The sequence below is a fragment of the Pelobates fuscus genome, chromosome 10 (assembly GCF_036172605.1).
Source record: "Pelobates fuscus isolate aPelFus1 chromosome 10, aPelFus1.pri, whole genome shotgun sequence".
Taxonomy (NCBI): domain Eukaryota; kingdom Metazoa; phylum Chordata; class Amphibia; order Anura; family Pelobatidae; genus Pelobates; species Pelobates fuscus.
Window position 1 is genome coordinate 10458700 of NC_086326.1, and position 25277 is coordinate 10483976.

A 25277-nucleotide genomic window follows, 5' to 3' on the forward strand; every position below is an offset into this window, starting at 1 on the left:
TCGGAATTCTTTCAAAATACTCAAATGCTTAGAGAAACGACTAATGCAAAAAAATGCCATTCCGGACACAGGAGATTTAACTAATGCTTCACTTTAAATAAAGGACTGGAAAAAAACAGGGATCTTACACCTGTGAAAGCTGGGGGCAGGTATATAGCTCCAATAAACCAATTTATTTATTCTGTCCATTATGTGAGGAATAAAACAAGAACATGAATGTTTAGATTGTGAGTTTGTTTGCACCGGGCTATCTTCACCAATTGATTCTGTTTGTCAAACATGTTTTGCTGTCTTGTTTACCTCTTGTGCAGTGCGGCCTAATATGTTGGTGCTATATAGATAATTGTATTTGTCATTGTAAATGTCTTATTAAGAAATTTGTAAAATACTACTGGTTTTTCTCCAAGCCAAAAGGGAGTGCAAAAAGCTTCAGCAGTTTTTAATCTGCTCTAGTTTGGACAGTTTTTGAATCTGCTGTGCAAATATTAAAGGAACACCATAGGGTCAGGAACGCAAACGTGTATTGCTGACCCTATAATGTTAAAATCCCTATCTAGCCCCCACAGATATAGTAAAATCTTACCTTATTTCCATGTCTATGCATGTCTGCCTCCTTGACTGCCATTATCAGAAGACATGATTTCAACCAATCACAATGCTTTCCAATAGGATCATTTAGATGATCTCAGCCAAGGAGGCGGGCGAGGACGGAGCCAAACGCCATTCTGTCCAATCAGCATCTCCTCATACAGATGCATTGAATCAATGCATCTCTATGAGGACAGTTCAGCGTCTCCATGCAGAAAGAGGAGACGCTGAGCGCCAGTGCTGCACACAATGCAGCACCTCTAGTGGCCGTCTGAGGAGTGGCCACTGGAGGTGTCCCTAGGTTGTAAAGTAAACACTGCCTTTTTTCTGTGTTTGCAACAAAATGCCTGCAGGGACTGACTTCACTCAACAGAACAACTAAGCTGTAGTTTTTCTGGTGACTATAGTGACCTTTTAAATATGTTGCTACTTTTAAGACCTAACCAATATTATTGTAAAAACTATTTTTTTGCAGCAATTCAATTGGTTTATTAATATTTCTTACAGAAAATATTCTGTTTCACTTTTTTTTCTCTCTATCTTAGAATTTGCTATGAAGAACAGTGACTAATAGTTGCAAATCGAGGCCAACATTACTGGGACTCAAATGTATTATTTAGGAAATGATTAAATTAGTATACTCCATCACAAGCATTAGCAAAGTCAGATTACCTAGTTCTAATAACACTTTGGTGTATTTTTATATCCTTTGTCTATTTTTACGCTTTATATTTAAGCTTTTACATCCTACACTGATCGGTGCCTTGTCAGAACCTAAAACTGGGTCACCATGCCTACCTTCAGCAGGCCCAACCTTTATAGAGAAGGCATTCTATATCCACCAGTTTAGTATAATGGTGCGGTTTTTCTCAAAGGCTGGTACGACACTGAAGAACGTCATTTAATACATAATAAGTTACAATTGATGAATGTGTCGCCAGGCTAATCTGTGCCTCTTCCAGAAAAGATTGAGGATTGCTATTGGATACTACAATCATTTACTATGGCTCTAAGATCAGTAGTGCAATCAGCTGCCATCTCTTCACCAGGTAAACAACGCACACAGACCTGGGCAACCAACCGATCTAAAAAATATGTGACTCATCAGACCAAACAATCTTCTTTCATTGCTCAGTGGTCTAATTCTGACGCTCACATCCCCATTAAAGGCGGTTTTGGCGGTGGGCACTCTGAAAGGTCTGGGACTATGCAGCCCCATACTCCAAACTCCATACACTGTTTTTCTGACACCTTTATATTATGGCCAGCATTACGTTTTTCAGCAATTTGAGCTACAAGACGGGCTAGCCTTCCCTCCCCACAAGTATCAATGAGCCTTGGGCGCCGACGACCCTAACGCCGGTTCACTGATTGTATTTCCTTGTACTAACCAAAGCATACCTGGAAGACCCCACAAGACTTGCTGTTTTGGAGTTGTTCTTACCCCGTTACCCAATCTTTTCACTTGTCCATTTTTCCTGCTTTTAACACGTGAAAAGAGCTGATTTACTTGCTGTTTACTATATCCCGCCCCTTGACAGGTGCCATTGTAATTATATAATCAATGTTATTCACTTAACCTGTCAGTTGTTTTAATGTGAGGCTGATCAGTATATATATTTTAATACAAATTAATGTATCTCTGTTACTTTCTTTTCTCTACGGAAGGTGCTTAGTAATCATTTGTGAATATGTAGGCTACTGTGTGGCGCAAAGCTAAATAAACAGTGGAGGCTTTAAAGCAGTTAGCTCCAGTGTCCCTTAGAAAGCACTTGTGCCTCAAAGCACCAACATAAAACCAGAACCAGTTGTGGATTTATGTCATTATCCTATCAATGCTCTGACACAGGGCATCTGAGCATGTTTGATGATGAAACCCACCTCTGGTGTGTCAGGAGAACATAGCTTATTTTCCAGTTCCTCAGCTAAATACTTCTGGCCAGTCTCTCGTAAAACATTGCAGAATTCAGAAAATGCTTTTGGCCCTCGTTTTGGAAGCATAGTCAGTAAAGCAATATTCTGATCATATTGCACTGGAAAAGCCTGAAAGGTAAATGAAAATGCCAAGGTTAAGTCATTTTAACTTTAACTGTTACACATGTTTGTTAAGAAAACGTCACTCAAAACCGTATTGATCTTCCTATTCCCCTTACCTTGATTCTGGCATACATTAAATTTGTCAAGATTTCTTTGGCCACAAGATGCTCCAGCACTTCATCAGGCTCCATATTATTTGATAGAAAAATCCGTGACTTCAACAAAACCTGCCTGTGGCAGTCCTTCATCCCTCCCACCATCCTTGGGAGAGAAAACACAACGCAGTCACAACGGTACTCAATGCAAGGGCACACATTTTCATTTGCAAAGTTAAGCAAACTAGATCAAAATAAAAAATGTTTGAAAACAAACGGTTATTACAGAAAATCTGCAGAAATGTTTAGCTAGTTTCTCAAATAAATCTACCGGCTGCAACCAAACCAAAACACAAACTGAAACCATGTGCGAGTCACTGAAAGGGTACAATACTCTCTAAGACAGTCTAGTAACAAGTGCAGGGGGTGGAGAAGTAGATTTGTGTTGTACCTTAAGATATACAGAAGACTGATATAGCTATTAAATGGTATCTAGTGTGTCGAACATCCAGGAGAATAAAGCAATATTCATGTGATATCGCAGACTTTAACAGGTTAATTAGAGGAGTTTTATCAGGAAGGAACGTAGGAATTTTCCCAATCCCCTGTCCATTCTACATACAGATGGAATATAACTGAATTACAGCTTCCTGTGCCAGGACAGGTAAACATGTAACCTTGCGTATCGTATCATTTGTACTTCCCAGGACAGAAATATCAGCACTTTCCAAATTAAATAAGTAAGCAAAGCGGAAGTGGTTTTGGAGAAAAAGAACAAAACAAGAGACAGCTTGACGCGGAGGGAGAGAGTGAAACGAGCCAACACAAAGCAGATGTATGATCAAAAGAGGGGGTGTTAAACACAGACCTTCAGGAAGACACAATGGCGGATTTGTACGCTGAGTGTACAGGGCTTACAATGAAAACGGCCCATCCAGCTGCACCCTCAGCTAAGCATCTGTTAGACATCCTGTAAACGCTTACCAGAATCAAACACACTATTTACAAAACAAGGGGATTTATTTCAGTGACCATCAGCTAACACATTATTAATGTTATGGGGATTCCTCAATCACATGGTTTGTAACAAATGAGTTAAAGGGTTAATACACAGCAGCCAAGGAACTAAGCAATGACTAAGAAAAAGAGGGTGTGAGGGGGGACAAAGCTGGCCAAACCGCGAACACAGAATAGCTGTACGAGAAAGAAGCACGTGGTTTGTTTTTTGTTTTGTTATGGATAGAAATCACCCTCTGCAGCCATTTAACATGTAACACAAGACCAGAAAAATTAAACATTTCGGTTGCTGTAGAGAATAATTTACATGTGATGTTAAAGTAATGATCCAAGAACCAATACACAAATTAATCTGGAAATCTTCAGTAATGACTAAATACTGTTGTACCTGATGCCATGGAGGTCGAACTCAGCTGTTCTAAAGTAGAAAACAGGAAATTCAACTACAACTCCCAGCAATCATAGGATAAGTTTAGCCGTGTTAAAGTGACATTATAATAATAGAAATACAAACATGTATTAATAACACTATAGTGTCCTGCTACCTACATCCTCCCTATGTGAAGTAATAAGAACATTGTAATTACTTTTACTTTAAGTGTACTATTTATACGGTTTTATCTATTTTTCTCTTTGTTACTGTTTTTAATTTTTTTATAAATAAAAGTACTTTGACAAAAGTGTACTATCGATACGGTTTTATCTATTTTTTTACTGTTACTGTTTATTTTATTATTTTTTATATACACTGAACAAAATTCTAAGTGCAACGCTTTTGTTATTGCCCTCATTTTTCATGAGCTGGAATTAAAGATCTAGGACACAAAAAGCCTATTTCTCTCCAATATTGTTCACAAATCTGTGTAAATCTGTGTTAGTGAGCACTTCTCCTTTACTGAGATCCATCCATCTCACAGGTGTGGCATATCAAGATGCTGATTAGACAGCATGATTAGGTGTGCCTTAGGCTGGCCACCAATATAGGCCACTCTAAAATGTGCAGTTTATCACACAACACAATGCCACAGATGTCGCAAGTTTTGAGGAAGCGTGCAATTGGCATGCTGACTGCAGGAATGTCCACCAGAGCTGTTGTCCGTGAATTGAATTTACTTTCTTTACCATAAGCCATTTCCAAAGGCGTTTCAGAGAATTTGGCAGTACATCCAACGGGCCTCACAACCGCTGACCACGTGTAACCACACCAGTCCAGGACCTCCACATCCAGCACCTTCACCTCCAAGATCGTCTGAGACCAGCCACCTGGACAGCTGCTGCAACAATTGGTTTGCATAACCAAAGAATTTCTGCACAAATTGTCAGAAACCGTCTCATGGAAGCTCATCTGCATGCTCATCGTCCTCATTGGGGTCTTGACCTGACTGCAGTTCGACGTCGTAACAGACTTGAGTGGGCAAATGCTCACATTCGATGGCATCTGACACTTTGGAGAGGTGTTCCTAGTCCTCTGGAACTGCAATGTTTTACATTGCAGCACTAAGTGCAAAAGGGTCACAGCACTTAAATTAGCTGAAGTGGTCTGAGTGCCTACAGTGTCCCTTTAAGATGAGCCATCCGTCCTCCAGTTCCAGCCCTGCTCGTCTCTGCTCAAGTAGGTCAGACGCTATTGTTTTTATTTTGTATCTTTCTATATACATACCTATGGAGAGATACTGACTGATGTGGAATTATTAAAAATCTTTATTGTACTTGTATTGAATTATTGTACTAACTCCATTTTAACTTTATACTGTGACTTCGTCCTCCATTTTGTCCTCCTAACCTGACTTCTTCAATCCTCCATTTTGTCCTCATGACTTAACTTGTTCATTTTAAAACTACATTACGTGACTGAACTTCTCAACCCAATTAGTACAGTAGACAAAGACCGTGTTTCCTTCAAGGACAAGTACCAGGAGGTGCTGGCTACTCCTTAAGACTTGCTGGCTACTCCTTAAGAGCTTGTAAGATAGTACAGTTTGAAGGCCACAGAACACAGTAGTAATGAAATGTTCTATTCATAAGAGACCTTGCACCTGGACATAAAGCCTGATATCACTGACCGTGTAAAATGACGCTTAGGACCCCCTTGTCCCCCACCCGTGTCCAGAATAATCCCACCTCTGATGGGTGGGCACGGGACTAACCTCTTAATTTTACTAACCAATAGGTAAGACACTAACTCCGTCACTTAACAATTAATCCAATTGATGATGTTTATTTGCTGATATTCTAATAATCAATGATGACGCAAAATGCCTCTTAAAAGGGCCTGCGCGCCCGCTTTTTCTTCACTTGCCAATAAACTTCCTCGAAGTTATTTTAACCTGAACCTCGTGTGTCAGACTTAATTACTTCAGCGTATATACGCAATTTAATTTATTGATTTGGACAGGAACAGATAGACTTTGAACATTTTGGTTTACTTTCAAAAAGTACCATAACAACTTGGCGCCCAACGTGGGGCATCGGGCTATGTCCGGCCGGTGAGCCGTCCTAAGGAAGACAAGGGTGGACGGAGGAATCCAGGGGGAAGGAAGGGAGATTGATCACCTCCAGATACACGGTAGAGACTTCTGCAGAGCCACCGGTACGTTCCGGCCCCTTTGATTGACCCGTCCACGTGTCTGTGACTGCTTCCCGGGAGGACATCAAAGACAGGTAATATCTTGCCCGGTGTCTCGTTACTCACTTGTTTACCTGCATTTTAGTCTATCTGTTGCCTGGGTGTGTTTGAATTGTGTTTGAATTGTTTGCCTGTTTCCCCATTTTGAGATAAAGGGGGGGTGGACCTGCAGGGGATTTGCCTGGGGTTCTGTCTTGCTTGTTTTCCCCTTTTTGGGATAAAGGGGGGTGGACCTGAGAGGATTTGCCTGGGTCTTCAGTGTGTCTGTCTATCTGTTTGTATTTTACCCCTTTTGGGATAAAGGGGGGTTGACCCGTGGATGCGTTCCTGGGGGGTCTTCTGTTGCCTGTTTTACCTCTTTTAGGAACCACTGTGCTGTGGTTGTAAGGAAAAAGGGGGGGTGGACCTGTGGATGTGTTCCTGGGGGTCCTCTGTTGCCTGTTTACTTCTTTTAGGAGCCTCGTGGCTGTGGCTGTAAGGAAAAAGAAGTTGGTGGAACTGTGGGATCTGTGTAGAATCATAGGTTCCTGTGATCCAATGGTGTGTCACTTTGATAGCCTAGCTAGCTTCACTGTGCACGTTCGGACCATCCAGCTCTAGTTGAGTTGGGGACGTCCTGGCCCGGACCTTTCGGCTCTAGTTGAGCCGGAGATCCACTGGTTATTTAATTGTGGTAGGAGACTGAGCCTTGTGGCAGGGGACTCAGTTTCCGGGGGGGATTCAGGCAGGTATTGCTTGTTTTTCGCATCACGTGGTAGTGGGACTTATAAAGTGGGTTTTATAGGGGCACTACGGGAATGAGGATAGACGTGGCCACATTCTTGTGGACTGCAGAGTAGAGGGAGGCTGGAAAGGATTTCGGACCGGTGTTAGCTGTTATCCTTGGCCGCTGGTAGTGAGACTTATGAAAGTCGTTCTCCGAGCGGGGACACTACGAGGTTGAGAAAGGTGACTTTGGAGTAAGCACATGTAGAAGGAAAGGGATTATTGTTGATTTTATTTGAACTGTAATGCATGCACTGTATTTCAATTGTATTGTTGTCTTGTCTGTTTTATTAGGAGTCTCATGAACTCCTGTGTCTGTCTCTAAGGATTTTTCCTTGCCTTTCATCTCTTCTAAGCTTCCTATATTATTATACTATCCACTCCCATTTCTCTTAAAAGAGAAGTGATTGGTCACACACTTCTCACTTCGCTCCAATCCGTGTCTACCACCCCGGGTAGGCGGATTCAGTGACTAGTCTACGTTTTGGGAAGACGCACCTGAGAAAGTCCCACGATTCTCGGGTGGCAGTCGAGCATTGTAGACGTTCTTGTTCAGTTTTCCCTCTCTCTCCCTATATCTAGGACGCTGGTATAGGGGTAAAGGGATTATGGGACAGGATTTAAGCAAGCCCAGTAAGGGCTGGTTAGCATGTGATTTAGTCGAAGACAGAGAGGGTGAGGAAATGGTTAAAGGTGTTGAAAAGATTGCAAAAGTATGTAAAATTGCTGTACCGACATGTGGAAGATTGCAACCAGAAAGTTGGCGTAGGTTACTGACAGAAAAGAAAGGCAAGCTTACAGATAATGGTTTATTAAAGACTGCTGAAGCATGGTATAGAGTAGCGAAGGCTATTCAGCTAGAAGGTTGGGTTGAGGAAGAGATAAATCACAAAGGTGTGAAATTGTTTGTGTATCATAATAATTGTGTTACTGGGGTCTACCCTCAGCCAGCGCCCAAAACCGGCGCCCAGGGAATGTCTATCCCCAAGATTCAGTCAGCAACAAGTGATAGCCAGCTGACTATGTTCCCCACTCCCAATACCCATCCCATTACCTCCCCTGTCTGCCCGGTCCTGAATTCTGATGGATCTTTCTTTTCCCCTGCCCCATCTTTAACATTCCCATCATCCTCATCCATCCCTACGCTACCTGCTATACCTCCCCCTAACATTTCATCTGCCATTCCTTCCCTACACTCCCTCTCCATTAATGATCCCCTCCCCTCTTCATCCGCCCAGCTAACCACCTCTTCCACCCTCACCCCAGCTCCTCCCTCTACACCCACCCCTACCAATCCCTCTCCGTCCCCTCCCATCTCCGCCCCAGTCCAATACCCCACCTCCTTTCCCTCCCCAGCCTGGCCCTACCCCTTCCCATATCCCATGGCCCTGCCCTATCCCGGATATCCACTACCCCTTCCCCAAACCACTCCCCAGGTTCCGGTTATGCCCAGTCCGGCACAGGTTGCTCCGGATGTGCCCACATCTAACATGGCCGCCACCCCTTCCCTTAACCCTAATGTAACACCTTTTCCGGCCACCAATATGGCGGCCCCCAGTTCGGCCCTGATGCCGGTAATCCCCGGTGACTACCTATCCCCAGGTTATGACTCACTAGCCACCCCTGCATCTGGGGCTCGTTCCCAACCACCGATCCTTTCACCTCATTCGGGCCCTGCACCACGCAAAAGAGCCAATATCATAGAATTCGATGATGACGAGATGGACAGGGTGTCCCATGTCTCATCGGAGCTTGCTGCGGGAGCCCCAACTCATCGTTCTATCGATGACCCCTTTGGCCACAAGGGTCGGGGAGAACAGGCCCCTCCTAAATATGTTGCTTTCAATCCCACTCAAGCTAGTGCTCTAATGAAATCACTCCCTGACCCAGAAAAACAGCCTATGCCCTTCTACCGAGGGATAGTTCAAATTCAAAAGACTTATTCCGCAGCATGGCGTGATCTACTGAGCATTTGTGCTATAAAAGCAGGGGATGCATATTGGCCAAGCATGGCCCGACACCTCAGTACGGATCTGCTCGGCAGTGACGTTGATTACCCCTCCGGAGTAACTTTTTGCACCCAATTAAGAGAATGGGCTAAGGACAAACTTGCGGATCAGGCTGCTGGCCTTACTGATGTTATTCAAGATAAAGGAGAATCAGTGGAAAGGTTTCATGCAAGACTGTATCAAATGTTCACAGATTTGGGGTTTGATCTTACTGACAAGATTCATTCACAAATGCTGTCAGGTGCGTTTGTCCAAGGTGTTAAAGACTCTATACGCAAGGGAATTATTGCTGCGCGTCCTGAATACAAGGTTGTTCCCCTGGATACCCTACTTTTAGTTGCTAGAGGGTTGGAATCTGTTCAGACCCCAAGAAGATCCAATCCAGCTCCCCTCATGGTAGCTCGCGCTACCCCCGTCACCTCTGGCACCAAGAGAGTCAGGTTAGAAGATGTAACTTGTTTCAATTGTGGGGCTCAGGGACACTACAGAGGCGACTGTCCGGAACCTAAAAAGGAACCAGGGGCACCCAAGAAGTTCTCTAAGCCTGCCCCAGGCCCCAGGACCGAGACAAAGGTTCCAATTGTTGAAGAACCGGACGATTAGGAGACTGGCAAGCCTGTGTCTGTAACCCCTGTAATGGCAGTGTCTACAGGGGATAAAGGGGGGCCACTCGCTACAGTGACTTTGCCTATTGAAGGCCACCCTACCACATTCCTTGTTGACACAGGTGCAGCCCGTAGTGTTCTGCGAGAACGAGACTTGCCAGACCCATCTTTCCTGTCCAATATTGATGTCTCTTGTGTTGGAGTGGATGGCCAGCCGAGACATAGCCCTCTAACAACCCCGCTACGAGTTGGCTCTAGCCTGCTCGCTCGCTTTGTAGTATCCTCCACATGCCCCATTAACCTGTTAGGTGCTGATGTCCTCTCACGCCTGCAAGCATCCATCACCTTTACCCCGGATGGGCAGGTAGAAATGTTTACACCTCTGTCTGTATCAGACACTTCAGCCCTATGCTCTTTGCCTCTGATGCTGCATTTAGAAAAGCCCCGTGAGGAGGCAGCAGAATTAAGGTCCAATTTCCCAGAGGAATTAAAAACACAGGTGCCCGCTAAGTTATGGTCCTCAGGCCCAGAGGACATAGGTCACCTAAATGTTCCCCCTGTGGTGGTAAAGCTTATTTCAGGAGCTAAGTTACCAAGAAAACCACAATATCCATTAAAACCAGCACAGTCTGCTGCAATTTCTGTCCACATCAAGGCACTCTTGGAGAAGGGTGCCCTTGTCAAATGTAAATCTGAATGCAACACCCCGTTATTTCCTGTGAAAAAGAAAACTCCAAAGGGTGAACCAGAGAAGTACAGGATGGTTCAGGATCTCCGTGCTGTTAATGAAGCTACCGTCCTGGACACCCCTCTTGTACCAAATCCTCATACTCTGCTCTCTGGAGTCCCACCATCTGCAAAATTCTTCACAGTTATTGACCTGGCCAATGCCTTTTTCAGTGTCCCACTGGACCCATCCTGTCAATACCTGTTTGCTTTCACTCATGAAATGCAACAGTATACCTGGACTGTCATGCCCCAAGGGGCACAAAATTCTCCAAGTCAATTTGCTAAGGCCATGGGCACCATCCTTGACCCATGGCAAGCTGAGCACCCAGAAGTTGTCCTGCTTCAGTATGTGGATGATCTACTGCTGTGTGGAGATGATATTCCCACCACTGGAAGGTGTTCAATCAGTCTTCTTTCCTATTTGGCAGAACAAGGATGCAAAGCTTCACTCATCAAGCTACAATTCTGTCAATCTTCAGTGATCTTCCTTGGACATTGCCTATCTCAAGGTACCAGACATCTTACTCGGGACCGGGTAAGAACTGTTCTGGACATTCCACCTCCAAGGACTTCAAAGTCTCTTCATGCCTTCCTAGGCCTCATTTCCTACTGCAGAGCATGGATCCCAGAAGCCTCCCTGCTTATGCAACCTCTCTATGACACTCTTAAGTCTGACCCGTTCTGTCTGACCAATGACGCCCTGGACAATTTCGATGCTTTAAAACGTGCCATTGCTTCAGCTCCTGCCTTGGGCCTACCTGACTACTCCAAACCTTTCAAATTATTCGTCTCTGAAAGACAAGGCCATGCTACAGGAGTCCTCACCCAAACTAATGACTCTAGAGGCCGCCAGAGGCCTATTGGATATTTCTCATGTCAACTGGACATTGTGGCCAGAGGGACTCCTTCCTGTCTCAGGGCTGTTTTTGCTGCGAGAGAACTCATAGAAAGAACCTCAGACCTGGTCCTTGGCCACCCTCTGGTTGTTTTGGCCCCTCATGACATTTCTGCCATCATCAACCAAGTCCAGCTCAAGCACGTGTCTCCAGCCAGACATCTGCGCTTACAGTGTCATCTTCTTTTGCCTGACAACATTTCCATACAAAGATGTCAAGTGCTTAATCCGTCCACTCTTCTTCCACTCCCTGAGGGGGGTATCTATTATGGATTTATCACGGATGAAACCTACATTCACCTGCTCTGTGGATGTATCAAGAAAGTCATGCATCCACATCTGACATTTTATGAAGGCGAAAAACCTCTCTGTGAAGGCCCGGATCACGCCTTCTGCACCATGTGGTACAAACCGAACATTACCCCTGAACCTTGCTATGAAGATGAGCTTTACCACCGGACCGATGTAAAGCTTACTGCACAAGACTTCTATTGTGACTCTAACGGCAATAGTATGGTCTTGATCCAGCTACCTCAACAACTTAACTACCTTTACCGTCATTGGGATACTGCTATCCCACATATTCCTGTTACCAAGTTGAAGACAAGGTCATGGAATGATCTTGGGCCCATGGCAAAACTATGGGCCACCATGAATGAAGAACAGCTACAGGAAAATGGTATTGTCAAATACCCAACAACTGACCTTCTAGAAGCATGGCCACGCCATTTCCTGGAAAAGGAATTTCAAGATCTGGTCATAAAGAATGATTATGACCCAGAAACACCTCATGACTGTTTTGAACAGATGAAAATGGAAACAGTGCACTTACCAACTGTGCATGAGAACCCATTACCAGATCCGGATTTTACCCTGTTTGTGGACGGATCGAGATATGCCGATGAAGGAGGAACATATCATACAGGATATGCCGTAACCACAACAGATGAAGTTATTAAATCATCATCCTTACCGCCAGCAATGTCTGCACAAGAAGCTGAATTACAGGCTCTGACTTCAGCATGCAAAATTTCCGAAGGAAAACGTGCCAACATCTATACAGATTCAAGATATGCTCTAGGCGTGGCACATGACTTCGGCCTAATTTGGAAGACTAGAGGATTTCTTACCACCGCCGGTACACCAGTCAAACACAGCACTGCAATCAAGGAGCTAATGGATGCCCTCCTACTCCCCAAAGAAGTGGCCGTTTTGAAAGTAAAGGCCCATGGGAAATTGGATACAGATGAAGCAAAGGGCAACCATTTGGCTGATCAGGCTGCTAAGTTAGCGGCCAGGGATTTGCAGGAAGTGGATGAAGAAGTGTCCGGACAAGAAGAAGAAGTCCCTATTTTTGCTCTGCAAACTCTTCCTACTGATTTGCGAATTTTACAAGAACAGCAAGCTGCAGTCACTCCTGAAGAAATCCAGAAATGGAAAAAGAAAGGAGCTGTCCAAAAGGACGGAATATATTACAACAACTTCAAATTTTGTCTTCCCAGAAATTTATACCCAGCAGTGGTCCAATGGGCACATGGGCCTGCACACCTGTCAAAAGAACTGATGGCCGCCCTCATACAGAAGTATTATGAAGCACCCGGAATCACAACATTGATAAGCAACTTCTGCAAAGCCTGTGTTATTTGTGCAAAATGCAACCCGGGAAGACCAGTCAAGGTGCCTGCAAAGAACCTGGCAAAGCCCATGTACCCCTTCCAACGAATTCAAATTGACCACATCCAAATGCCCAAGAGTGGGCCCCATGAATATGCACTAGTAATAGTGGACATGTTCTCAGGCTGGCCAGAAGCCTACCCAGTGGCCAATATCACTGCAAAGACAACCGCAAAGCGCCTAATTACAGATATTGTATGCAGATTCGGACTCCCAGAAGTCATTGAGAGTGATCAAGGCCCAGCCTTTACAGCAACTGTGACTAAAGAAATTTGGACTGCTCTAGGGGTGACCCTAGCCTTCCATACCCCTTACCACCCACAAAGTAGTGGTAAAGTGGAGCGCATGAATGGCACTCTAAAAACCAGAATGTTAAAAATGTCACAAGAAACAAAGATGCCCTGGCCAGAAAGCCTACCAATAGCTCTATTCAGTGTTAGGCACACACCTAGAGGGAAGCATTCACTGTCCCCATATGAGGTTCTATTTGGGACAGCACCCAGACTAGGTTGTTATTATCCGCAGCAGTTGCAACTCCAATCAGATGTTTTAGTAGACTATGTAACTGAACTTGCAAATGTCCTAAACAAAATACATGCCCAAGTTTTCTCTTCAATTCCAGATCCCGAATTGGATACAGGTTCCCATAACCTACTCCCCGGAGATTGGGTCCTGGTTAAGAAGTTTGTGCGGAAAAATACCCTAGAACCGAGATTTGACGGTCCATTCCAAGTTCTCCTGATTACCGCAACCTCCGTCAAATTGGCCGGTAGGCCAAATTGGATCCACGCTTCCCACTGCAAGAAATCTCCTGCCCCAGAGGAAGCGAATATCGCACAAACATGTATCTCTGGTACATCTTCTCCTTAATTAGCCTTATGAAGGCCCAGCAAGTAGCCATTACCAAAGACATTAGTGGGTACACCTTCTGGTATAATTCATCATGCACCCAGGTGGCTACCTATACCTTTGACTATTGTGATATTGTAGAATGCCCATTTCCCACACCACAAATCCAGAGCATCTATAGAGATATCCCTCATTCGAAAGACCCATATGTTTGTGTAGTTGACAAACAATGGGGGCACAATTGTGATCATTGGGGGGCAGCGGGATGGAATGCCGGGCCTGCCTGGGGTTACAAACCAAAAAGTGCCGTAGCTAAAGTAGATGATCATGGTAGATCGCTTCTCCAGAGAATGACTCTGAGAAAGCCTGGGGGGAGCACACCAATGAAATTAATCCTTAACATTGAGCACCCAAGCCCAACAGATGCAGACCAGTATGTGATGGGAATGTACTGGAAAAGGGGTTCCTACCAGAAATTAGGGCATTTCTACCTTAAAGATATGTGCAACTCTTCTGAGTGGCAAGGGGCCACCCATATGGTCCCTAACCCATTAAAACCCCATATCCAGACCTTTCAGGACATGATGGCCATTGCTAACCCCACTTTTGAAGATACCATGGCCGCTGAAACAGGTTTTCATGATGTAAATTTATGGTTAGAATGGATGAAATATAATGCTAATAAGCATAATAGAACCGCATGTTATGTGTGTGGCGGTGCCCGGCCTCACCTGGGTACCGTACCTTTAATCCTACCTGTAGATATAGAAGAATGTATTTTAAGCCTTTTTGCCTATCACTATAATTTTAACAGGTCCATATGTATTGCATGGACAAAGGAGTATCCTCTCCTAGCCAACGATGTCAAACCCCCTGATGGTATTACCGTATATAAAGGTAATTACACTTGCTATGCCATGTACGATGGTATTGGTAAATTTGTGGGTAACTTTTCCAAAGGTTATTGTGCTACATACAGAACTGTCCCCGTACGTTTACTGCAGCATCACACTAGGTCATTAGGAGATATTTACTGGTTGTGTGGGGATTTACAGTTAAGATCCAGAATGGACACAGCGTGGTGGGGGGAGTGTACGTTGACTAAGGCCATTATGCCTATCCACATTATCTCTGACACACACCTCAACACCCATGGGCCCAGCCACACTAAGGTTAAACGTGAAGCCCCAGTAAAAGGAAGTTTTGACCCTCACATTTACATTGATGCCATCGGGGTGCCTAGGGGGGTACCCAATGAGTTTAAAGCAAGAGATGAGGTTGCTGCAGGATTTGAATCAATTTTTACCATAGTTACCGCAAACAAGAATCTAAATTGGATAAATTACATTTATTATAATCAACAGCGTTTTGTCAATTACACCAGAGACGCCCTCCAGGGGTTGGCCGAACAGTTGCAGGCCACATCCCAAATGACTTTCCAGAATAGAATGGCCCTAGATATGATCTTAGCCGAAAAAGGAGGGGTTTGTAAGATTTTGCCCGACACTATGACATGTTGTACCTACATCCCAGAAAACACAGGCCCTAATGGTAAAGTCACACTAGCTATAGAAAAATTAAATGACCTGTCTGAAGAGTTAAAAAGGAATTCTGGGATAAAAGATCCCTGGGAAAGATGGTTTGGTTGGATGACAGGATGGCAAAAGGCTTTAATGCAGATTGGTATGGCTATACTAATTTTTCTTTTTATTTTTGCTCTTCTCTTTTGTTGTGTCCTCCCATGTCTGAGAAAATCCCTCATGAAGACTGTTGACCAAGCAACACCCACTTTGACCCATCTCGAAGTTGATGACCAAGAATTCCAAGACATCAACTCACCCTGTCTGCCGCTGCAAATTATCCCCTTTGTTGATAAAGTGCAGGAATTCTAGGAAGGGACTAGATTAGGGACAGCATCTGTCAGTGAATGGTAAAGGCCCCATGTGGAGAAGTGGTAGGTTAGCTGCCATGGGATACCCTTGGGTGTGAAGCGTTCGAGAGCCATACTGACGGATGGTTAGCCTATTAGGGTCAGATCTAGGGACAGCCTTGCACTTTGCATTAACATCTAGCTAGCAGCCACGGGGTTTCTGTGCCTTTGGGTTAACACGTCTTCTGATACTAACATAATAAAGTTTTATCTCTTAGAATCTAACATTTCATAGGGGGGACTGATGTGGAATTATTAAAAATCTTTATTGTACTTGTATTGAATTATTGTACTAACTCCATTTTAACTTTATACTGTGACTTCGTCCTCCATTTTGTCCTCCTAACCTGACTTCTTCAATCCTCCATTTTGTCCTCATGACTTAACTTGTTCATTTTAAAACTACATTACGTGACTGAACTTCTCAACCCAATTAGTACAGTAGACAAAGACCGTGTTTCCTTCAAGGACAAGTACCAGGAGGTGCTGGCTACTCCTTAAGACTTGCTGGCTACTCCTTAAGAGCTTGTAAGATAGTACAGTTTGAAGGCCACAGAACACAGTAGTAATGAAATGTTCTATTCATAAGAGACCTTGCACCTGGACATAAAGCCTGATATCACTGACCGTGTAAAATGACGCTTAGGACCCCCTTGTCCCCCACCCGTGTCCAGAATAATCCCACCTCTGATGGGTGGGCACGGGACTAACCTCTTAATTTTACTAACCAATAGGTAAGACACTAACTCCGTCACTTAACAATTAATCCAATTGATGATGTTTATTTGCTGATATTCTAATAATCAATGATGACGCAAAATGCCTCTTAAAAGGGCCTGCGCGCCCGCTTTTTCTTCACTTGCCAATAAACTTCCTCGAAGTTATTTTAACCTGAACCTCGTGTGTCAGACTTAATTACTTCAGCGTATATACGCAATTTAATTTATTGATTTGGACAGGAACAGATAGACTTTGAACATTTTGGTTTACTTTCAAAAAGTACCATAACATGACTACACCTATATCCTTGAGCGATGATCATACCACTTCCCGCGCTATTTTTGGAGCAAATCTTAGGGCTGGACTACATGTGAGTGCATGTTTTATATTTATACCTACCCCTGCTTCAAAGCTCAATATACTAAACTATACTAAGATTTTTATCTGTTATTTTTATGAGAATGTAAGCTAATGGAGCAGGGCCCTCCACCCCTCTGTTCCTGTACGTCCAGTTGTCTGGTTTCAATTACGGTACATGTCTGTTAGTCCACCCATTGTACAGCGCTACGGAATCTGAAGGCGCTATATAAATAATACAATAATAATACTGAGGATACCTTCTACAACTACGACCACATAGCATCTGCACTGCACTAAATCCTTAGGTGGGGATCATTCGCCCAGGCACATAAGTTGGAGTTACATTGAAGCTCCATAAAAGTGTGTGTGCACATTTGTATCCTATTTATACCAACAACAGTTTTAATATACTACACTATTAGTTTCTTCTGTTCTTTTTCCTTGTTGTTGCATATATCCAAATAAGAACTATTTAGGCTCAGCACCTACCCCGTTTTATATGATTTATATTCTACCGCTTGAGAGGTTGCGGGCCTCTACTACAAAGTACCGGAGGAGCATTGGTTCCTATACCTTTTTCCCTAAAAGAGTGCCACATCATTTCAACTTCTGGATTAAAGAAACACTAGACACACACCTATCTTGCTGAAATGCTTTATATGTGAAGAGTGTGTCTTCTTTTTTTCATTTTTCCAAAAGTGCAGATTTCAATAAAAATTGTCACTTTTATAAATTGACCTTGTCCCTCCCCCCCCCCCCCCCCATCCCTCCCCACACCTGTCAATCAGATAATTGGTCCTGTTACTTCCTGGTTTTATAAGCTCAGCTGAACTGAACTGAAGAGGCAGCAATCGCCCAAAGCAACTGCCTTGCAAATACTTCTCATTGAGCTGCATTAAAGGGACACTATAGTCACCCAGACCACTTAAGCTCAATGAAGTGGTCTGGGTGCCAGGTCCCTCAGGTTTTAACCCTTCAGATGCAAACATAGCCGTTTCAGAGAAACGGCTATGTTTACATTTGGGGTTAACCCCTTAAGACCGCAGCCAAATGTACAAGTTGTGATCCAAAAAAAACGTAAACAAAACCTGGCATTTGCGCTATATGTCTGTCCAACCATAATTCACCTTTCATATTAAATGCACCCCCCATTATTATATATCATTTTATTCAGGGGAAACGGGGCTTTCGTTTTACATCAAATATTTAGGTATGGAACATAATTTAATATGAAAAAAATATTTAAAAAATGGGAGAAAATAAGAATTTTTTACATTTTTTTAGTTCTACGTGACATTCTAACTGTGAATGTCATAATACTGTTTGTTTTACTGCAATAACATACACATATTTGTATTCAGCGATGTCTCGCGTGTAAAACAGTACCCCCTATGTACAGGTTTTATGGTGTTTTGGGAAGTTACAGGGTCAAATATAGCGTGTTACATATTTCAGTTTTTTTACATTGAAATTCGCCAGATTGATTACGTTGCCTTTGAGACCATATGGTAGCCCAGAAATAAGAATTACCCCCATGATGGCATACCATTTGCAAAAGTAGACAACCTAAGGTATTGCAAATTGAGTATGTCCAGTCTTTTTTAGTAGCCACTTGGTCACAAACACTGGCCAAAGTTAGTGTTAATATTTGAAAATGCAAAAAACTAATTTGAACGCAAATTTTGGCCAGTGTTTGTGACTAAGTGGCTACTAAAAAAACTGAACATACCCTATTTGCAATACCCTGGGTTGTCTACTATTGCAAATGGTATGCCATCATGGGGATAATTTTCATTCCTGGGCTACCATACGGTCTCAAAGGCAACCTGGCGAATTTTAATGTGAAAAAACTGAAACGCAAACCTTATATTTGACTCTGTAACTTTTGAAAACACCATAAAACCTGTACATGAGGGGTACTGTTATACTCAGGAGACTTCGCTGAACACAAATATTAGTGTTTCAAAACAGTAAAACGTATCACAACAATTATATCGTCGGTGTAAGTGCCATTTGTGTGTGAAAAATGCAAAAAATTTCACTGTCACTGACGATATCGTCGTTGTAATATATTTTACTGTTTTGAAACACTAATATTTGTGTTCAGCGAAGTCTTCCGAGTAAAACAGTACCCCCCATGTACAGGTTTCATGGTGTCTTGGAAAGTTACAGAGTTAAATATAGTGCTAGACAATGTAATTCCCTGAACTTTTGGCCTGGGTTGGCAGGCAGGTCCTGCAAATTGTAATTAATAAAATGACCTAATTATGTAAAATTATTACATAAATATATGCGTAGAATTATTATATATATATGTGTGTATATATATATGTGTGTATATATATGTATATAATTTTTTTTAATTATTTTTATTTATATATAGGTATATACATAGTGATATATACGTATATACTTATGTATATAGATATATATATTATTTCGTTCTACATGTATTTTGATATCAATATATATATATTAATTTTAAAATACAGTTAGAACGAAATTACGCATGTTTATATATTTTTTATCTATTTTTTTTCATTATTTTTTTATTATTTTTTTATTTATTTTTTTAACGTATTTATATATTTATTTTTTATTATATATAAATATATATATAATGAAAATTATATATATATTTAATCAATATCATTGTACGTGTATTTTGATATTAATATATATATATAATTATGTATATATTAATATTAAAATACACGTAGACAGTGTATGCATATTTATGTGTATGTGTGTATATGTGTGTATATATATACTTAGATCATATATATAATAAATATATATATGATCTAAGTATATATAATTTATTTTTACACTGTTTTAACATTTTTTATTTGTATTTCAGACAAAAGGGGGAGTACCTGTCATTACAGGCACTCCCCCTGCTGGCAATGCCTTGGACGGCTATGCCGTCCATGTGATCGCGGGGTCCTCGCAAGGACCTCGCGATCACATGGCCCTGGGCGGCTGAAGAGGACGCAGGGGGACTCCCTGGGCTCCCGGGTAAGTCCCCCATACCGCGATCGCCGGCGTGGGATCGCCGGCGACCGGGTAAGTACATAAGATCGCAGGACGTACTATGCCGTCCTGCGGCTTTTAGAGCCACCAAAATAAGGACGGCATAGTACGTCCTGCGGTCTTAGGGGGTTAATCCACCCTTTAGTTGTTGACTTCCGGACAGCCACTATGGCAGCATCTGCGACGCTGGAGGCACATTTCGCCTCCATCGCACAGAGCGTCCATAGGAAAGCATTGAGAAATGCGCATTCGGCTCCGCTGACGTCAGACGGGGGAGCTGACGCCGCGGGGGAGGAGTGGTCACCAGCGCCGAGGAAGCCCGGCGCTGGATTAAGGTAAGTGGCTGAAGGGGTTTTAACCCCTTCAGCGCCACGGGAGGGGGCACCCTCAGGGCACTATAGTGTCAGGAAAAACGCTTTGTTTTCCTGACACTATAGTGATCCTTTAAGAGTATGTGATTAGACAGCCACAGAAGGTCTGGGAGGGGTAAGAAGGGGATGGATTGTAAAGGGTGCAGACAAGAGATCAGCATCATTTCCAGGCTGTGTTTAGATATAAACCAAGTGAAAATAATACATAATTAAATACTACATTATTATTTGGGGGTATATCTACAAAACACTGACTTCGTTATTTGGTAGTGGCGAGTCCCCTTCAAATAATAAAGTATTTAACCAGGAAAGGTACATTCAGATTACTCTGGTTTCCAAGTACCAGAAACTGGGGATGTTACCTTAGCCCAACATCCAGGGGTTGTTACTATCACCCTGCATTGCCAGCACACATACACCGCAACAGGTTGTGCTCTAATATCAATAACCCCAGGAGCATGCACTCTATAACCGTAACATTGACCAGGGAGCTTGCACTCTATTAACCCTAACACTGACACAGGAGCTTGCACTCTACAACCCTAACAGTGACCCAAGGAGCTTGCACTCTACAACCCTAACAGTGACCCAAGGAGCTTGCACTCTATTAAATACTAACACTGATCCCAGGAGCTTGCACTCTATTAACCCTAACACTGACACAGGAGCTTGCACTCTATTAACACTACCACTGCCAGTATACACTGACCCCAGGAGCTTGCATTCTATTAACACTGCCAGTATACACTGACCCCAGGAGCTTGCACTCTATTAGCCCTGCCAGTATACACTGACCCCAGGAACTTGCATTCTATTAGCCCTGCCAGTATACACTGACCCAGGGAGCTTGCACTCTAACACAGTCATTAACCCATTCAGTGATGAAGTGACGTCACAACTCACCTAGCTTTGCAGCTGCGAGCGAGGAAGTAACAAGCCACGCCCCTCAGCCAGGCCACGCCCCGTCACGTGATCCTAACCCAAAACACAGGAAGGCTGTCAGCGCGAGGCGGCCGGGGGGGCCGCGGGGTCACCGGGTCCGTCACCGGATTGACTCCACCGACCTGGGCTCAGTGACGGCCCCGCACAGGCTCCGCCCACCCAGAACACCGGCCACGGGGAGCCACGGAATCCCAGCACCCCCCGCGCCTGGCTCCACAATCCGCGCACCTGCGCACTACTAGCCCCGCCCACTCCGTGACGTCAGCCAGGTTTCGCGGGCTTTTTACTGATTGGTCAATATCAGAAACCATCAACAAAATCAGCTCCCAGTGTAATAAATCATACATACCTCAGCTCTCTGTGTAATAAATCATATATAATATACCTCAGCTCTGTGTGTAATAAATCATATATAGTATACCTCAGCTCTCTGTGTAATAAATCATATATAATATACCTCAGCTCTGTGTGTAATAAATCATATATAATATATACCTCAGCTCTGTGTGTAATAAATCATATATAATATACCTCAGCTCTCTGTGTAATAAATCATATATAATATATACCTCAGCTCTGTGTGTAATAAATCATATATAATATACCTCAGCTCTCTGTGTAATAAATCATATATAATATATACCTCAGCTCTGTGTGTAATAAATCATATATAATATACCTCAGCTCTCTGTGTAATAAATCATATATAATATACCTCAGCTCTGTGTGTAATAAATCATATATAATATACCTCAGCTCTCTGTGTAATAAATCATATATAATATATACCTCAGCTCTCTGTGTAATAAATCATATATAATATACCTCAGCTCTCTGTGTAATACATAATATATAATATACCTCAGCTCTCTGTGTAATAAATCATATATAATATATACCTCAGCTCTCTGTGTAATAAATCATATATAATATACCTCAGCTCTCTGTGTAATACATAATATATAATATACCTCAGCTCTCTGTGTAATAAATCATATATAATATACCTCAGCTCTCTGTGTAATAAATAATATATACCTCAGCTCTCTGTCTAATAAATCATATATAATATACCTCAGCTCTCTGTGTAATAAATCATATATAATATACCTCAGCTCTCTGTGTAATAAATAATATATACCTCAGCTCTCTTTCTAATAAATCATATATAATATACCTCAGCTCTCTGTGTAATAAATAATATATAATATACCTCAGCTCTCTGTGTAATAAATAATATATAATATACCTCAGCTCTGTGTGTAATAAATCATATATAATATACCTCAGCTCTCTGTGTAAGAAATCATATATAATATACCTCAGCTCTCTGTGTAATATATCATATATAATATACCTCAGCTCTGTGTGTAATAAATCATATATAATATACCTCAGCTCTCTGTATAAGAAATCATATATAATATATACCTCAGCTCCCTGTGTAATATATCATATATAATATATACCTCAGCTCCCTGTGTAATATATCATATATAATATATACCTCAGCTCTGTGTGTAATAAATCATATAGAATATACATCAGCTCTCTGTGTAATAAATCATATATAATATACCTCAGCTCTCTGTGTAATAAATAATATATACCTCAGCTCTGTGTGTAATAAATCATATATAATATACCTCAGCTCTCTGTGTAATAAATCATATATAATATATACCTCAGCTCTCTGTGTAATAAATCATATATAATATACCTCAGCTCTCTGTGTAATAAATAATATATACCTCAGCTCTGTGTGTAATACATCATATATAATATACCTCAGGTCTCTGTGTAATAAATCATATCATATATACCTCAGCTCTCTGTGTAATAAATCATATATAATATACCTCAGCTCTCTGTGTAATACATAATATATAATATACCTCAGCTCTCTGTGTAATAAATCATATATAATATACCTCAGCTCTCTGTGTAATACATAATATATAATATACCTCAGCTCTCTGTGTAATAAATCATATATAATATACCTCAGCTCTCTGTGTAATACATCATATATAATATACCTCAGCTCTCTGTGTAATACATCATATATAATATACCTCAGCTCTCTGTGTAATAAATCATATCATATATACCTCAGCTCTCTGTGTAATAAATCATATATAATATACCTCAGCTCTCTGTGTAATAAATAATATATACCTCAGCTCTGTGTGTAATAAATCATATATAATATACCTCAGCTCTCTGTGTAATAAATCATATAATATATACCTCAGCTCTCTGTGTAATAAATCATATATAATATACCTCAGCTCTCTGTGTAATACATAATATATAATATACCTCAGCTCTCTGTGTAATAAATCATATATAATATACCTCAGCTCTCTGTGTAATAAATCATATATAATATATACCTGAGCTCTCTGTGTAATAAATCATATATAATATACCTCAGCTCTCTGTGTAATAAATCATATATAATATATACCTCAGCTCTCTGTGTAATAAATCATATATAATATATACCTCAGCTCTCTGTGTAATAAATCAATAAATCATATATAATATACCTCAGCTCTCTGTGTAATAAATCATATATAATATACCTCAGCTCCCTGTGTAATAAATCATATATAATATACCTCAGCTATCTGTGTAATAAATCATATATAATATACCTCAGCTCTCAGTGTAATAAATCATATATAATATATACCTCAGCTCTCTGTGTAATAAATCATATATAATATACCTCAGCTCCCTGTGTAATAAATCATATATAATATACCTCAGCTCCCTGTGTAATAAATCATAAAATATATACCTCAGCTCCCAGTGTAATAAATCATATATAATATATACCTCAGCTTTCTGAGTAATAAATAATTTATAATATATACCTCAACTCTCTCATAAATAATATATAATATACCTCAGCTCTCTAATAAATAATATATAATATATACCTCAGCTCTCTGTGTAATAAATAACATATAATATATACCTCAGCTCTCTAATAAATAATATATAATATATACACCTCAGTTCTCTGTGTAATATATAATATATACCTCAGCTCTCTGTGTAATAAAGAAAATATAATATACCTCAGCTCTCACTCTGTGTAATAAATCATGTAATATATCTCATATCTGTGTAATATATAAACAACAGGGGACTTGTCCTGCTATCTTGGCCAGCGGTCACATGCTCTAAACCCAGACAAATCGACTAATAACTAGTGACTTATCCTAGTAAAAATCTTATAATTGTTTGGCAAAGTTTGGTTAACATAATAATGACCCTAAATGAAAACGTCAGATTGACATCAGGCGAAGATACACCTGGATAAGGAGTGGAGAGGAGGTCCAGAATAAAGTCTGGTTTTTTTACCATGTTGTCCACTTTATTAATAAAGTAAGGTTTCTTTAGAGTTCTAGTTGACACAATGTATGTATGATAGCACAGGAATCTTGAAGGCCAAAAGGAGAGACCGGTCATATTAAAACACAGTTCTTTTGGTATTTTTTATGTTATAACCCCCTTTTTTTACTATTGTTTTTTCATAAACTACTCAACTCTGGAGACACATCTCAGTCACCACACCCCTCCTTAGCATTCATTGGGGCGATGCCGGTGATAAACTCTTGTTGCTTCCCAATCACTGGAGATTGCCACTCCAATAATCTCCTGACTTACGGGGCGTGGCCTGGACGCGGGACGAGATGACGGCGTAAACCGAGTGCTACCTCCAGGCTCAACACCAATACCCGCCTAACCTGCTTCAAACAGCGCAACCATGGGCAAAACGCACAAACCACAACAGGCTGCCTCGACTACCAGCACCCCGAGGGGGTCCCAGCCAGCGGGCATGCGCCAATACCTCACTGCTCAGGCCGATCAAACCTCACAGGCCTCGAGTGACTCAGAAGCCTCGGGCCTAGCACGCCAGACCTCACCGCAGGACGACCGCCACGAAAAGGTATCGCACAGACCCAATCCGCCCCAAGCCCAGCCGGACTGGGTACCAATAATCAGTAACTTACCCAC

The 25277-nt window shown here is 41.8% G+C and overlaps 1 protein-coding gene across 2 annotated transcripts in view; it reads right to left on the reverse strand.

Annotated features, from left to right (window-relative positions):
* The window catches only part of CASP2 (caspase 2), a 31323-nt gene extending 9839 nt beyond the window's left edge, over positions 1-21484 (reverse strand). For both annotated transcript variants that reach the window (XM_063434926.1, XM_063434925.1), the window contains exons 1-3: positions 21207-21484; positions 2742-2886; positions 2470-2631 (exon numbers count right to left, since the gene is read on the reverse strand). In XM_063434926.1, the coding sequence (XP_063290996.1) occupies positions 2470-2631; positions 2742-2885 (306 nt within the window). In that variant the 5' untranslated portion in view covers position 2886; positions 21207-21484. The remainder of the gene's footprint in view (positions 1-2469; positions 2632-2741; positions 2887-21206) is intronic.
* Positions 21485-25277: the final 3793 nt, after the last annotated feature.